The sequence below is a fragment of the Dipodomys merriami genome, unplaced genomic scaffold (genome assembly GCF_024711535.1).
Source record: "Dipodomys merriami isolate MVZ:Mamm:240054 unplaced genomic scaffold, mDipMer1.0.p SCAF_49, whole genome shotgun sequence".
Lineage (NCBI taxonomy): Eukaryota > Metazoa > Chordata > Mammalia > Rodentia > Heteromyidae > Dipodomys > Dipodomys merriami.
Window position 1 is genome coordinate 7,116,716 of NW_027206057.1, and position 12,183 is coordinate 7,128,898.

General features: G+C 44.1%; 1 protein-coding gene and 1 pseudogene across 4 annotated transcripts in view; both read right to left on the bottom strand.

Annotated features, from left to right (window-relative positions):
- Positions 1–742: 742 nt before the first annotated feature.
- LOC138809311 (U6atac minor spliceosomal RNA) lies at positions 743–859 on the bottom strand (annotated as a pseudogene).
- Positions 860–2,927: 2,068 nt separating this feature from the next.
- The window catches only part of Rftn2 (raftlin family member 2), a 77,356-nt gene continuing 68,100 nt past the window's right edge, over positions 2,928–12,183 (bottom strand). For all 4 annotated transcript variants that reach the window (XM_069995738.1, XM_069995737.1, XM_069995736.1 and 1 more), the window contains one exon: positions 2,928–6,945. In XM_069995738.1, coding sequence (XP_069851839.1) covers positions 6,688–6,945 — 258 coding nt within the window. In that variant the 3' untranslated portion in view covers positions 2,928–6,687. The remainder of the gene's footprint in view (positions 6,946–12,183) is intronic.

Sequence of the window (12,183 nt, forward strand, 5' to 3'; positions counted from 1 at the left end):
CCAAGAAGAAAAACCGGTGAGACTTTTATTTCCAATTTAAAAGCCAGCAAAAGCCAGAAGTGGATCTGTGACTCAAGTGGTAGAGTACCAGCCTTGAATGGAAAAGCCAAGTAAGAGCTGTGCTAGAGGCCCTGAGTTCAAGCCCCAATATTGACATGTATTGGCTTTGTGTTTGAGTATTTTTTCTTTTCTTTTCTTTTTTAACAGCACTGAGGATAGCTCCCGGCCTCATGCTTGCCTAGTGAGCATTAGGACCATACCCCCAGTCCTATCTTTGGATCTGCATTTGCTGTTTTTTTTTTTTCTCCAATTTTTCCCATGTTTCCCTTTTATTCCTTTTCATCTTGTTTGAATTCATCAGGTATTTTTATTCCTATTTGTTCTTTCAACTCACACAAAGGATAACTATTTCTTTTTCTAAAGAATTATTGTGATTTTAAAAAAATTTTATTGTGAAAATACCGTACAGAGGGGTTATAATTACATGGGCAAGGTAATGAGCAAAATTTTTATCAAGCATTGTTGCCTCCTCCTTTGTTTCCCCTTACCACCCCTCCCCACCAAAGTTGTAAAGTTCATTTTTTCAACATAATGTCTTATGCATCTCATTGTTGCAATGGGTCCACCTGTATCCCTATTTAAACAATTTGGTTTTTCCCTTCCCCTCCACAAGTTATACCAACATCAAATACAGTGAAAACAGGGGTTATACCGTGGGGGAGGGACATACAAAGCAACAAAGAAAAAACCATGGTTAGATGCCACAAAGTAGGTGGCAATGCCTTAACTGTATGCATGTTGTCAGGCCCAAGGGCCTCTTCCACCTTTGTCAAGGGGAGAGCTAACTTTCATACAACACACGATTTCTATTTCTTACTGCATTTACTTCATTAATCTTTTGGGTTTTTGTTGCTGAGAGTGAACTCAGTGTTTCCACACATGCATTGAGTATAACAACATCCCTTTTTGAACTTATTTTGCACTAATTAAGATAGTGTTTAGCAGGGAAATGACCCAGTAGATGAGGAAATTATCAGATATTATTAGAACTGATTTTCCTTTGAAGTTGCTGTCTAGATTTAGCAGCAATGACAACAAAGTCTGGTAAATGCTGTTTTTTTTGTTTTGTTTTGCTTTTTGCAATCTTCAGTCTACTACCATTACACACAGTAAGTCTGGTAAATGCTGTTTTTTTTGTTTTGTTTTGCTTTTTGCAATCTTCAGTCTACTACCATTACACACACACACACACACACACACACACACACACACACACACACACACACACACACACACACACACACACACACACACACACACACACACACACACACACACACACACACACGTACCACTGAAGTCTATTCCATTCTTAAAGTAAATCTCAGAGAGGTTAAACAATTTGTCCAAGATCATCACACAGTTGAAAAGGTGAAGCTGAACTCACGACAGGGATATCTAATCTACCATTACCTCTATAGGTAGTTGTGGGACTTGAACTCTGGGCTTTAGCGCTGTCCTTCAGGTATTCAGCTCAAGCATTTCTGGCTTTTTGTGTTTATGTGGTGCTGGTTTGTCAAACCAGTTTGTTATACTCCAAGGTCCTAAGGATATTGATTTTTTTTTTCCCTCTACTTCTCTCCCCTTATTCTTAACCTCCCCTCTCCTTCCTTTTCCTTCCGTTCCTGCCCATCTGTATTTTCTGTTGTTGAGAAAGGGTAATTCCTGTCATTTTATCTTCTAGTTCATAGATTCTTCTGTCTCCTCCATTTGCTGGCAAGCCCATCCATTGAATTCTCTAGTTTGGTTGTTGTGTATTTCCTTTCCAAAATATCTTCTTTTTTCTTTTGAAATTTTCTGTCTTTGCTTTCTATTTTTCCCCATTTATTTCATAATTGTCTGTTGAACCATTTTTATGGTGTTTCAAACTCATTTGTATTTTTGGTGTATTAGAGTTTGAGCTCAGGGCCTAGCTAGGCTGGTGCTCTATCACTTGAACCTTTGTTCCAGCCATGCTGGTTATTTGAGGATGGAGTCTAACCAACTTTTCTGACCAGCCTGGCTTGAACTGTGATCCTTCAGATCTCAGCCTCTTGAATAGCTGGGATTATAGACATGAGCTACCAGTGCTGGGTAAAATGTTTTTAAAATAATTCTAACATTTCTGCCATTTCATTGTTGATGTCTTATTATTTAGTTCTTCATTTAATGTGGCATTCTCTTTGTTCTTGCACTTGGCCTGGCTTTTACAAGGCCCTTGGGATTCAACACCCCCCCCCCAAGGCTAATAATAGTATTATGAAAAGAACTGAATATATAATAAGATGTATACAGATAAGATTATTTTCATTAGCTGGGCTCTGATGGCTCATGCCTGTAATCCTAGCTACGCAGGAGGCTGAGCTCTGAGGATCTCTGAAGCCATCTAGGACAGGAAAGTCCCCATGAGACTAATCTCCAATTAATCACCAGAAAACTGAAAGTGGCACTGTGGCTTAAAGAGATATAGGGTTAGCCTTGAGCAAAAAAGCTCAAGGACTGTGCTTGGGCCCTGAGTTCAAGCTCCAGGACTGACAACAACAACAACAACATCAACAACAATAACAACAAACAATTACTCACATTTAATAATTTGTGTATATGGAATCCAAATTTTGAAGACCTCATCTCTCCTGCCCATTTAAAAACATAGACTTGCCAGGTACTGATGGCTCATGCCTGTAATCCTAGCTACTCAGGAGATTGAGATCTGAGGATCAAGGTTCAAAGCCAGCCCAAGCAGGAAAGTCTGTGAGACTCTTACCTCCAATAAACCACCAGAAAACCGGAAGTGGCAGTGTGGCTCAAGTGGTAGAGTGCTCACCTTGAGCTGAAGAGCTGAGGGACAGCGCCCAGGCCCAGAGGAAGTCCCACGACAGACCAAAAAAAAAAAAAAAAAACCCCAAAACTATATAGACTAATAGGATATGAACTGGGAATGTGGCTCAAATCATAAAGTGCTCTGCCTAGCAAATGCAGGGTCTGAATTCAAACTGTAGCAAAAAAAAAAAAAAAATTTAGACCTTGGGGCTGGGAAGGTAGCTCAGTGGTAGAGTGCTTGCCCTGCATGCATGAGGCTCTGGGTTCGATTCCTCAGCACCACATAAGCAGAAAAAGCCAGAAGTGGCGCTGTGGCTCAAGTGGTAGAGCGCTAGCTTTGAGCTGAAGAGCTGAGGGACAGCGCCCAGGCCCAGAGTTCAGGCCCCACAACCGACAGAATAAACAAACAAAAATCTAGGTAATTCAGGAGTAGCTCTCTTTTTAAAGTACTCTAGGCCACTCAGTCATTTCTCACTATCAAAGAAACTTATCACCCACTTTGGGGATAACTTAAAGCTAATGCTTATGAAAAAGGGTTTTAAGATAGACTTGCAAGTTTATTCTTTTAAAAAAGTTTTTTTTATTATCTTTAAGTGGTTGTACAAGGAAGTTCCCATTCTACAAACAATATATGAATACAAAGTGTCTGACAACATTGTCACCATTGCTCCTAACCCACCCCTTCTCTCACTTTTCTTTTCTTCTTTTGCAAGTTTATTCTAATAAAAAGAGTTAGGTGCTTTTGTTTTGTTTTGTTTTTTGGTCAGCTGTGGGGCTTGAACTCTGGGCCTGGGCGCTGTCCCTCAGCTCTTCAGCTCAAGGCGAGCGCTCTACCACTTGAGCTACAGTGCCACTTCTGGTTTTCTGGTGGTTTATTGGAGATAGGAGTCTCACGGTCTCTCCTGCCCGGGCTGGCTTTGAACCACGATCCTCAGATCTCAGCCTCCTGAGTAGCTAGGATTACAGGCGTGAGCCACCAGCGCCCGGCTTTTTTTGTTTTGTTTTTAAAGACATGATCTGGACTATGTTGCCCAAACTCCTGGGTTGAATTGATTTTCGTATCTTAGCTTCTTGAGTGGCTTGGACTACAGGTGTGTGGCACCCTGCCTGGTAAAAAGGCTTTTTACAATAAGAAAAAATAATTTAGGTGACAATTGTCCAGAAGAAATGTACTCATAACCTGATTTATGCAAATGTAACTCCTCTGTACATCACCTTTATAACAACAAAAACATAAAAAAAGAAATAATGTAGATTGAAAATAAACTGTAGCTGGGTACCAATGGCTCAAAACTGTAATACTACCTACCCATGAGGCTGAGATCTGAAGATTGTGGTTCAAAGCCAGCCCAGGCAGGAAAGTCTGTGAGAGGTTCAACTCCCATAAATTATCTCCCAAAAGCTAGAAGTAGAGCTGTGGCTCAAATAGTAGAGTATTAGCCTTGAGCAAAAAATGCTCAGGAGGCTGGGTGTAGCTCAGTGACAAAGTGCTTGCCTAGTAGGTGCAACGCTGTAGGTTCTATCCCCAGTACAAAAAGAAAACAAACAAACAAACAAGTCAGGGACAGTGCCTAGGCCTTGAGTTTAGATCCTAGGACTAGCACACAACACACACAAAAAAAAACAAAAAAAGAAAATATGCTTATACAAAATTTTAAAATTAAAAGTAATGAGCATATTCATGAAATTTCCTTTAATTAAATGCTCTCTCTCTCTCTTTTTCTTTCTCTCTCTCTGTTGGTCGTGGGGCTTGAACTCGGCTTGGGCGCTGTCCCTCAGCTCTTCAGCTCAAGGCAACTGCTCTACCACTTGAGCTACAGCACCACTTCCGGTTTTCTGGTGGTTTATTGGAGATAAGAGTCTCATGGATTTTTCTGCCCGGGCTGGCTTTGAACCACAATCTTCAGATCTCAGCCTCCTGAGTAGCTAGAATTACAGGCGTGAGCCACCGGGATCTTCTCTCTTCTTAATGAGCACTGGCAGAATAATAGAAGAGGCTCTGGGACTGGGAAGGTGGCTCAGTGGTAGAGCGCTTGCCTTGCATGCATGCACCCTGGGTTCAATTCCTCAGCACCACATAAGCAAAATGAAAAAAGCTGGAAGTGGTGCTGTGGCTCAAGTAGTAGAGCACTAGCCTTGAGCTGAAGAGCTGAGGGACAGCGCCCAGGCCCAGAATTCAGGCCCCACAACAGGACCCCCTCCCCCCCACCAAAAAAAAGAGGCTCTACCTTTTGTTGACGGCATAGAGGAAAACTGATCTTTTTTAGTCTATTTCTGTCTTTCCCAGTGTTATGGCATTTTGTGAATAGCTAATGATTTATTTTTATCTCTTTATTACCAAAAATATACCAACTCTTTGTTTTTGAGACAATGCTCCACTGTGTAGGCCAGGTTGGCCTGGAACTCATGATCTCATGATCCTATGGCCTCAGTTTCCTTGGATGCTGGGATTACAGGGCGAACTACCAGGCCTGACTTACTAACTCTTGAATAGAGCTCAGGCCCCTCTAAAACGTAAGACAAAACCAAAATGAAACATTTCCACAAATATTCTCGGTCACTATTTCCACAGAATAAGACTCAGAAGGATGATCTGCAGTTCCTTCATACCTGTCGCAGGCCTGCTTCTGCATGACACACGGGCTAAGTCAAGCTGTGTGACAACGTGACACATGCCTGTCTGATACATAAAAGAGGAGTATTCATGTTCAATAGAATGCTAGCTCAGTCACAAATGACATTTTATTACTCAGATGATCTTACAGTGTCAACATCCATGCTCATAAAAAGTACATAGAAGGCTGAATTCATCAATGAAAGTCAGTTTTCATTCACTTGGAAGTTCCTCACTTTTCAAAGCAGCCTCTCCCATAGAAATGGAAATCTTCCATTTTTCAGAATTTGAATCCATCTCTTGAACAGATCCAAGTGGGCACAAGGAGGGCAAGGTGAAGCGGGGTGGGGGAAAGGCTGGCAGTACCTCTCTGCTGCCCAAGGCTTGACAGACAATTCCTTCAGCACTCTTCGGGATGAAGCGGGTCAAGATGAAACCTAACTCAAATCTGGACATTGGTACAAGACCTAAGTTTGCACTTGAAGTTGTTATGTTTTTCCTCTTCCTACTATTTGCAATGGAAAAGAAAGAAAATTCAGCCTTTTCCTTGGAGTGAGCTCCGCTGTATCTCTAGGCTGTTCGGAGCAACGATGCTTGAATGCCATGAGTCGGTACAGGGTTGGTAGGTAACGCGGCCACCTTGAAAGGCAAAGACATCCAGGAGGGGTTCTTTTCAAAGAATATTTTAACAAATAGGAGTTTGCTTTGTATGTATAGGACATTGTCACAGGAGACTTGGATCGTTATATTCAGGAAATAAATATTTTCACTAATCAGTTGTATGTGTGTGTATGTGAGAGAGACAGAGACAGATTATTCTTTTTTCACTGTAAGTTAGACTGTACCTTCCTGAGAATGCTAGCTCAATTATGCGTCTGCATATTTCGTCTTTCTATCCTAAATGGTCAGGAAAGTATATTTTGTACATCCACAAGAAACTGAAGTAGCTTGTTGCCTAATAAGCTAAGAAGAAACCTGTTTAGACAGATGTTTTAGTTGAGAGCATTGTAAACATGATTGTAAATTTACAAATATGTTGGTTATTCTCCTGCATCTGGGGGAGGTTGAGCCAAAGTTTATATAGATTAAAGGCTGAGTCTGGAAAAAAAAAACAAAAAACCACTCCATACATGCAGATCAAGTAGTACAATGATGTCAGCTGACCATGATTTTTAATAACGATTCACAAGACCTTCTATTGCTTGCCCTGCGGTTCACATGCACGTGACCTGAGTCACTCCATCTTCCTGGTCCAGCTGTCCATCATCTAGCTCCCGCAGGCCACTGTCCCCGCCTCCGCCACTGAACCCCGAGAAGCTGGGTCTCTCCTCCTTGACCCAGCACTCTCTGGAGGCAGAAAGGAAGGCCTCCTCCAAGGAGGCTCTGCCCTCCACAGGTCGAGGCAGGCCCTTGTCTAAGCCGCTGCTCACTCTGTTCCCGTCTTCGCCCTTGAGAAGCCGGCTGCCTTTCCTCTGAAACACAAGAGATCCACAGCCCAGAGTTACAAGTCAGCATCTCCCAGGCTTTTCTGCTCCCTGCTGGAGCCATGCAGTCTTCCCCTGCTTCCCATTGAATCCTGCTCATCCCTGGAGCGGACGGTGTGATACAAGTGCTGCAGGCTTGCCTGGCATGCTGCATCCATCTTCAGAGTCCTAACCAAGCTCCTGCCTAACTCTGAGAACAACTCAGAGCCGCCCTCCTCAGTCCTGGCTGTGTTGAACGTCTTTGTTGCTTTCTGCCGGGCAGATAGGCTGTTATACCTCCCCCAAGAGAGCCAGAGCCACAATCAGAGTCTGGGCAACAAAGCAAGGTAGAAAAAATATCATTTTCTTTCTTTTCTTTTTGTTGGTTGTGGGGCTTGAACTTTGGGCCTGGGCGCTGTCTCTCAGCTCCTCAGCTCAAGGCTAGCGCTCTACCACTTGAGCCACAGCTCCACTTCTGTTTTTTTTTCTTTTGGTGGTTAATTAGAGATAAGAGTCTCACGGATTTTCTTGCCCGGACTGGCTTTGAATCATAATCTCAGATCTCAACCTCCTGAGTAGCTAGGATTACAGGCATGAGCCACCAGCGCCTGGCTGCTTTTCTTTTCTTTTTCTGCCATTGTTGGGGCTTGAACTACATATATGCTCTTGCTTGGCTTTTTCCAGTCAAGGCTGGTGTCGGTGGCTGGGTGTCAGTGGGTAGCATCTGAGATCTGAGAATAGTGATTAGAAACCAGTCTGGGGGCTGGGCACTGGTGGCTCACACCTGTAATCCTAGCTACTCAGGAGGCTGAGATCTGAGTTCAAAGCCTGCCCGGACTTTCCCTGAGACTCTTATCTCCAGTTAACAATGAGAAACTTGGAGGTGGCGATGTGGCTCAAGTGGTAGAGCGCTAGCCTTGTGCTGAAGAGCGCTGGGACAGTGCCCAGGCCCAGAGTTTAAGACCCACGACCAACAAAAAAAAGAAAAAAAAGAAAGAAACCAGTAGGAAAGTCTATGAGACTCATGTCAAATTAATCAGCAAAAAGCCTGAAACGGAACTATGGGTCAAGTGGTAGAGTGTTAGCCTTGAGCAAAAATGCTTAGGGACAGTGCCCAGGCCCTGAGTTCAAATCCCAGTACTGAGACACACACACACACACACACACACGCGCGCGCACACACACACACACACACACACACACACACACACACACACACACACACACACACACACACACACACACACACACACCAAAGCTGGCACTATACCACTTGAGCTACACCTCTACTTCTAGCTTTTTGTTGGTTAACTGGAAGTAAATCTCTTAGCTTTTATCTGCTCCAGCTGGCTTCAAACCAGATCCTCAGATCTCAGTCTCTTGAGTAGCTAGGATTATAGGAATGAGCCACTGGCACCTGGCCAGGAATATATTTTTCTTAGCTGAGATGTAAGCAGCAGCAGACCTGCTTCAGTGGCTACCTGCCCCTAGTCACAGAGGAATGGGCTGCGCTGAGCATCCTGGAAGTCGAGACTGGGTTTACTTTATGCACACTTTCTTTCTTTCTTTTTTTTTTGGGGGGGTCCAGTCGTGGGGCCTGAACTCTGGGCCTGGGCGCTGTCCCTCAGCTCTTCAGCTCAAGGCTAGCGCTCTACCACTTGAGCCACAGAGCCACTTCTGGCTTTTTCTGCTTATGTGGTGCTGAGGAATTGAACCCAGGTCCTCGGGCATACAAGGCAAGCACTCTACCACTGAGCCACCTTCCCAGCCCCCACACTTTGTTTCTTGTCTTGCTTCCAAGTACTACTGGTGATTCTTAAGTGTCAGCAGTTTGACCCATTTCATTGGGCAGACTGGTCAGCTGTGGGTGTCTTTGCAAAGAATTTACTCAGGGATGACAGTGTCCTTGGTACAGTTCAGGCTAGAGAACCTTGTCTCTGTGAAGCTGATAAAGGAGCTGAAATAGAACTCAACATGGATATTCAGACTGCAGAGGAGATTTAATTCCAATGACATGCCCTGTATTGGAATATGAATACATAGTTGTGGGCACTTAAGACCGAAAAAGGACTTAAAGATAAATTTAGTTGGACGCCAGCGGGTCATGCCTATAATCCTAGCAACTCAGAAGGCTGAGATCTGAGGATTGCTGTTTGAAGCCAGCAGCCCAGACAGAATATTCCCCGTGAGGGGCTGGGAAGGTGGCTTAGTGGTAGAGTGCTTGTCTTGCATACATGAGGCCCTGGGTCAATTCCTCAGCACCACATAAACAGAAAAAGCTGGAAGTGGTGCTGTGGCTCAAGTGTAGAGCGCTAGCCTTGAGCTGAAGAGCTGAGGAACAGCGCCCAGGCCCAGAGTTCAGGCCCCATTACTGACAAAAAAAAAAAAAAAAAAAAAGTCCCTGTGAGACACTTAATTCTAATTAATCACTCAAAAACTGGAAGTGGAGCTGTGGCTCAAAATGGTAGAGCACTAGGGCTGGGAAGGTGGCTCAGTGGTAGAGTGCTTGCCTTGCATGCTCGAGGCCCTGGGTTCGATTCCTCAGCACCACATAAGCAAAAACAAAAAAAGCCGGAAGTGGCGCTGTGGCTCAAGTGGTAGAGCGCTAGCCTTGAGTTAAAGAGCTGAGGGACAGCACCTAGGCCCAGAGTTCAGGCCCCACGACCGGACCCCCCCAAAAAAAAAAATGGTAGAGCACTAGCCTTGAGCAAAAAGAGCTCAAGGACAGTGCTTAAGCACCTTATGATATGGGGGCAGGGGTGGGGGGAAGATAAATTTAAAAAGTATAGTTTTCCCATTCCACCCCAACACCTGCCTTGTGTGTGTGTGTGTGTGTGTGTGTGTGTGTGTACACATGTATGCACATATGTGTGTACGTGCCCGCTGGTACTGGGGCCTGAACTCAGGGCCCAGGTTGTCCGTTAGCTACTTTGCTGAAGGCTGCTGCTCGACCAATTGAGTCTTAGCTCCATTTTCAGCTTTTTTCTTTTTGTGTCAGTCCTGGGACTTAACTCAGGGCCTGAATACTGTCCGTGAGCTTTTGTGCTCAAGACTAGTGCTTACCACTTTGATCCACATCGCCATTTCTGGCTTTTGGTAGTTAATTGTAGATGAGTCTCATAGACTTTCCTGCCTGGGATAGCTTTGACCTGGGATCCTCATATCTCAGCCTCCTAAGTAGTTAGGATTTCTGGCATGAGCCATTGATGCCTAGTGTACTTCCAGCTTTTTGATGGTTAACTGGAGATGCGTCTCATAGACTTTCCTGCCTGGGGCTAGCTTCACACCATGATCCTCAGAACTCAGCTTCCTGAGCAGCTAGGATTGTAGGTATGAGCTATCAGTACACAGCTATTTCTCTCTTTTATAAAGTTTTTTTTTTTTTTTTGGGTCCGGTCGTGGAGCCTGAACTCTGGGCCTGGGCGCTGTCCCTCAGCTCTTCAGCTCAAGGCTAGCACTCTACCACTTGAGCCACAGCGCCACTTCTGGCTTTTTTCTTTTTTTTCTTTTTTAAATTTATTTAATTTTATTTGTGAACATACTGTACAGAGGAGTTACAATTACATGGGCAGGATAATGCGTACATTTCTTACCAAGCATTGTAGCCTCCTCCTTTGTTTACCCTTCACATCCCTTCCCAGCCTCCCCCCTCCCCCCTCCCCCCTCCCCCCTCTTCTGGCTTTTTTCTTATGTGGTGCTGAGGAATCGAACCCAGGGCCTCGAGCATGCAAGGCAAGTGCTCTACCACTGAGCCACCTTCCCAGCCCTCTTTTATAAAGTTTATTTGACAAGGATTTGTTCATATGCTAGTTAAGAATGAAAATTATATGTTTCTGAATGTAAGAGCTAAAATTATGAAGGGCTTAGAAAAAAATAGTGGTTAGATGCCCAGCCCAGTCATATAACATTTATTAACCCATGGGTGGTTTTATTTTTTTTCCTTGACCCAGTTACTGGAGTCTGTGGACAAAGTCAAAGGGCAAAGTGTCCAGTGGGTCCTTCTTGATCAAAGCCTCCTTCATGACGCAGCTTGGGCATAGTTCTGTGGTCTCACATTTGTCACAGACACCCTTGCATTTGCCACATGCAGATAGCAGATCTCCAGGTTTTCTCCCTTTTATTCCATTCACCAAAGGGAATGAATTAATACAAATGGAGGAACCTGTGAGTTACTCCCACCTAGGTCTGAGTTTTGAGACTGGGCCCTGCTCCCCAGCAAAGAATTAATCTTCTGGCTTCAGACTGAGCTGACAAGCACTGCTAGACAATTCTTTCCTCAGGCTTGGCCAGTGGTGTTTCTGAATGATTTAACTTGGACTAATCAAATAGGAAGGCTGGATTCATGGGGGCTGCAAGGTGCTACTGGGATCTTTCTTCACCAGCAAAGGGGCCAAAGGGAAAATTTGCAAATAAATTCCTCACTGTATACCAGCATATAGAGGCCAACTCTCACATTCTCAATGAGGATTTCCTTATTAACACTGGATATTAGTGGGGTGGTGCCTCACACCTGTAATCCTACCTACTCAGGAGGCTGAGATCTGAGGCTCACAGCTTGAAGCCATCCTGTGCGAATCTCTTGTCTCCAATTAAACAGCAAAAAATGAGGAGTGGAGATCTGGCTCATGTGATAGAATGCCAGCCTTGAGTATAAAAGCTAAGGGACAATACCCAGGCCCCGAGTTCAAACCCCAGCACCAACAAACCAACAAGAAATGGAAAATGAGATACAACACAATAATTTCTACAAGCTTACATTTCCACTTAGCACTATATTATGATTTTTTTCCTTCCTTCTTTCCATCTTTCCTCCCATCCTTCCCCCTTCTATGGGGCTTGAACCAGAGCCTCGGTGCTGCCCCTGAACCCTTTTGCTAGTGTTTTACCATTTTGAGCCACAGCGCTACTTCCAGTTTTCTGGTGTTAATTAGGGATAAAATTTTCCTGCCTGGGCTGGCTTTGAACCACGATCCTCAGATCTCAGTTTCCTGAGTAGCTAGGATTACAGGCATAGCCACCAACACCTAGCTTTGTGATTTTCTTTCTACATCAATAATGTGAGATTTTTTTCATGCTAAAGCTCCAGGCTTACTCGTAAATCTTCTGACCTCCTATTTTCTCCAGGAACTGGGAGGAAAACATACCAAGATCTGGATATAGATTCAGTGCCACCCTTGATCAACCTATCAACTTTGGAAACTCAATTCCACTTCTGAAAAAAAAAAAAAAAAGGGTATGACCTGTTAA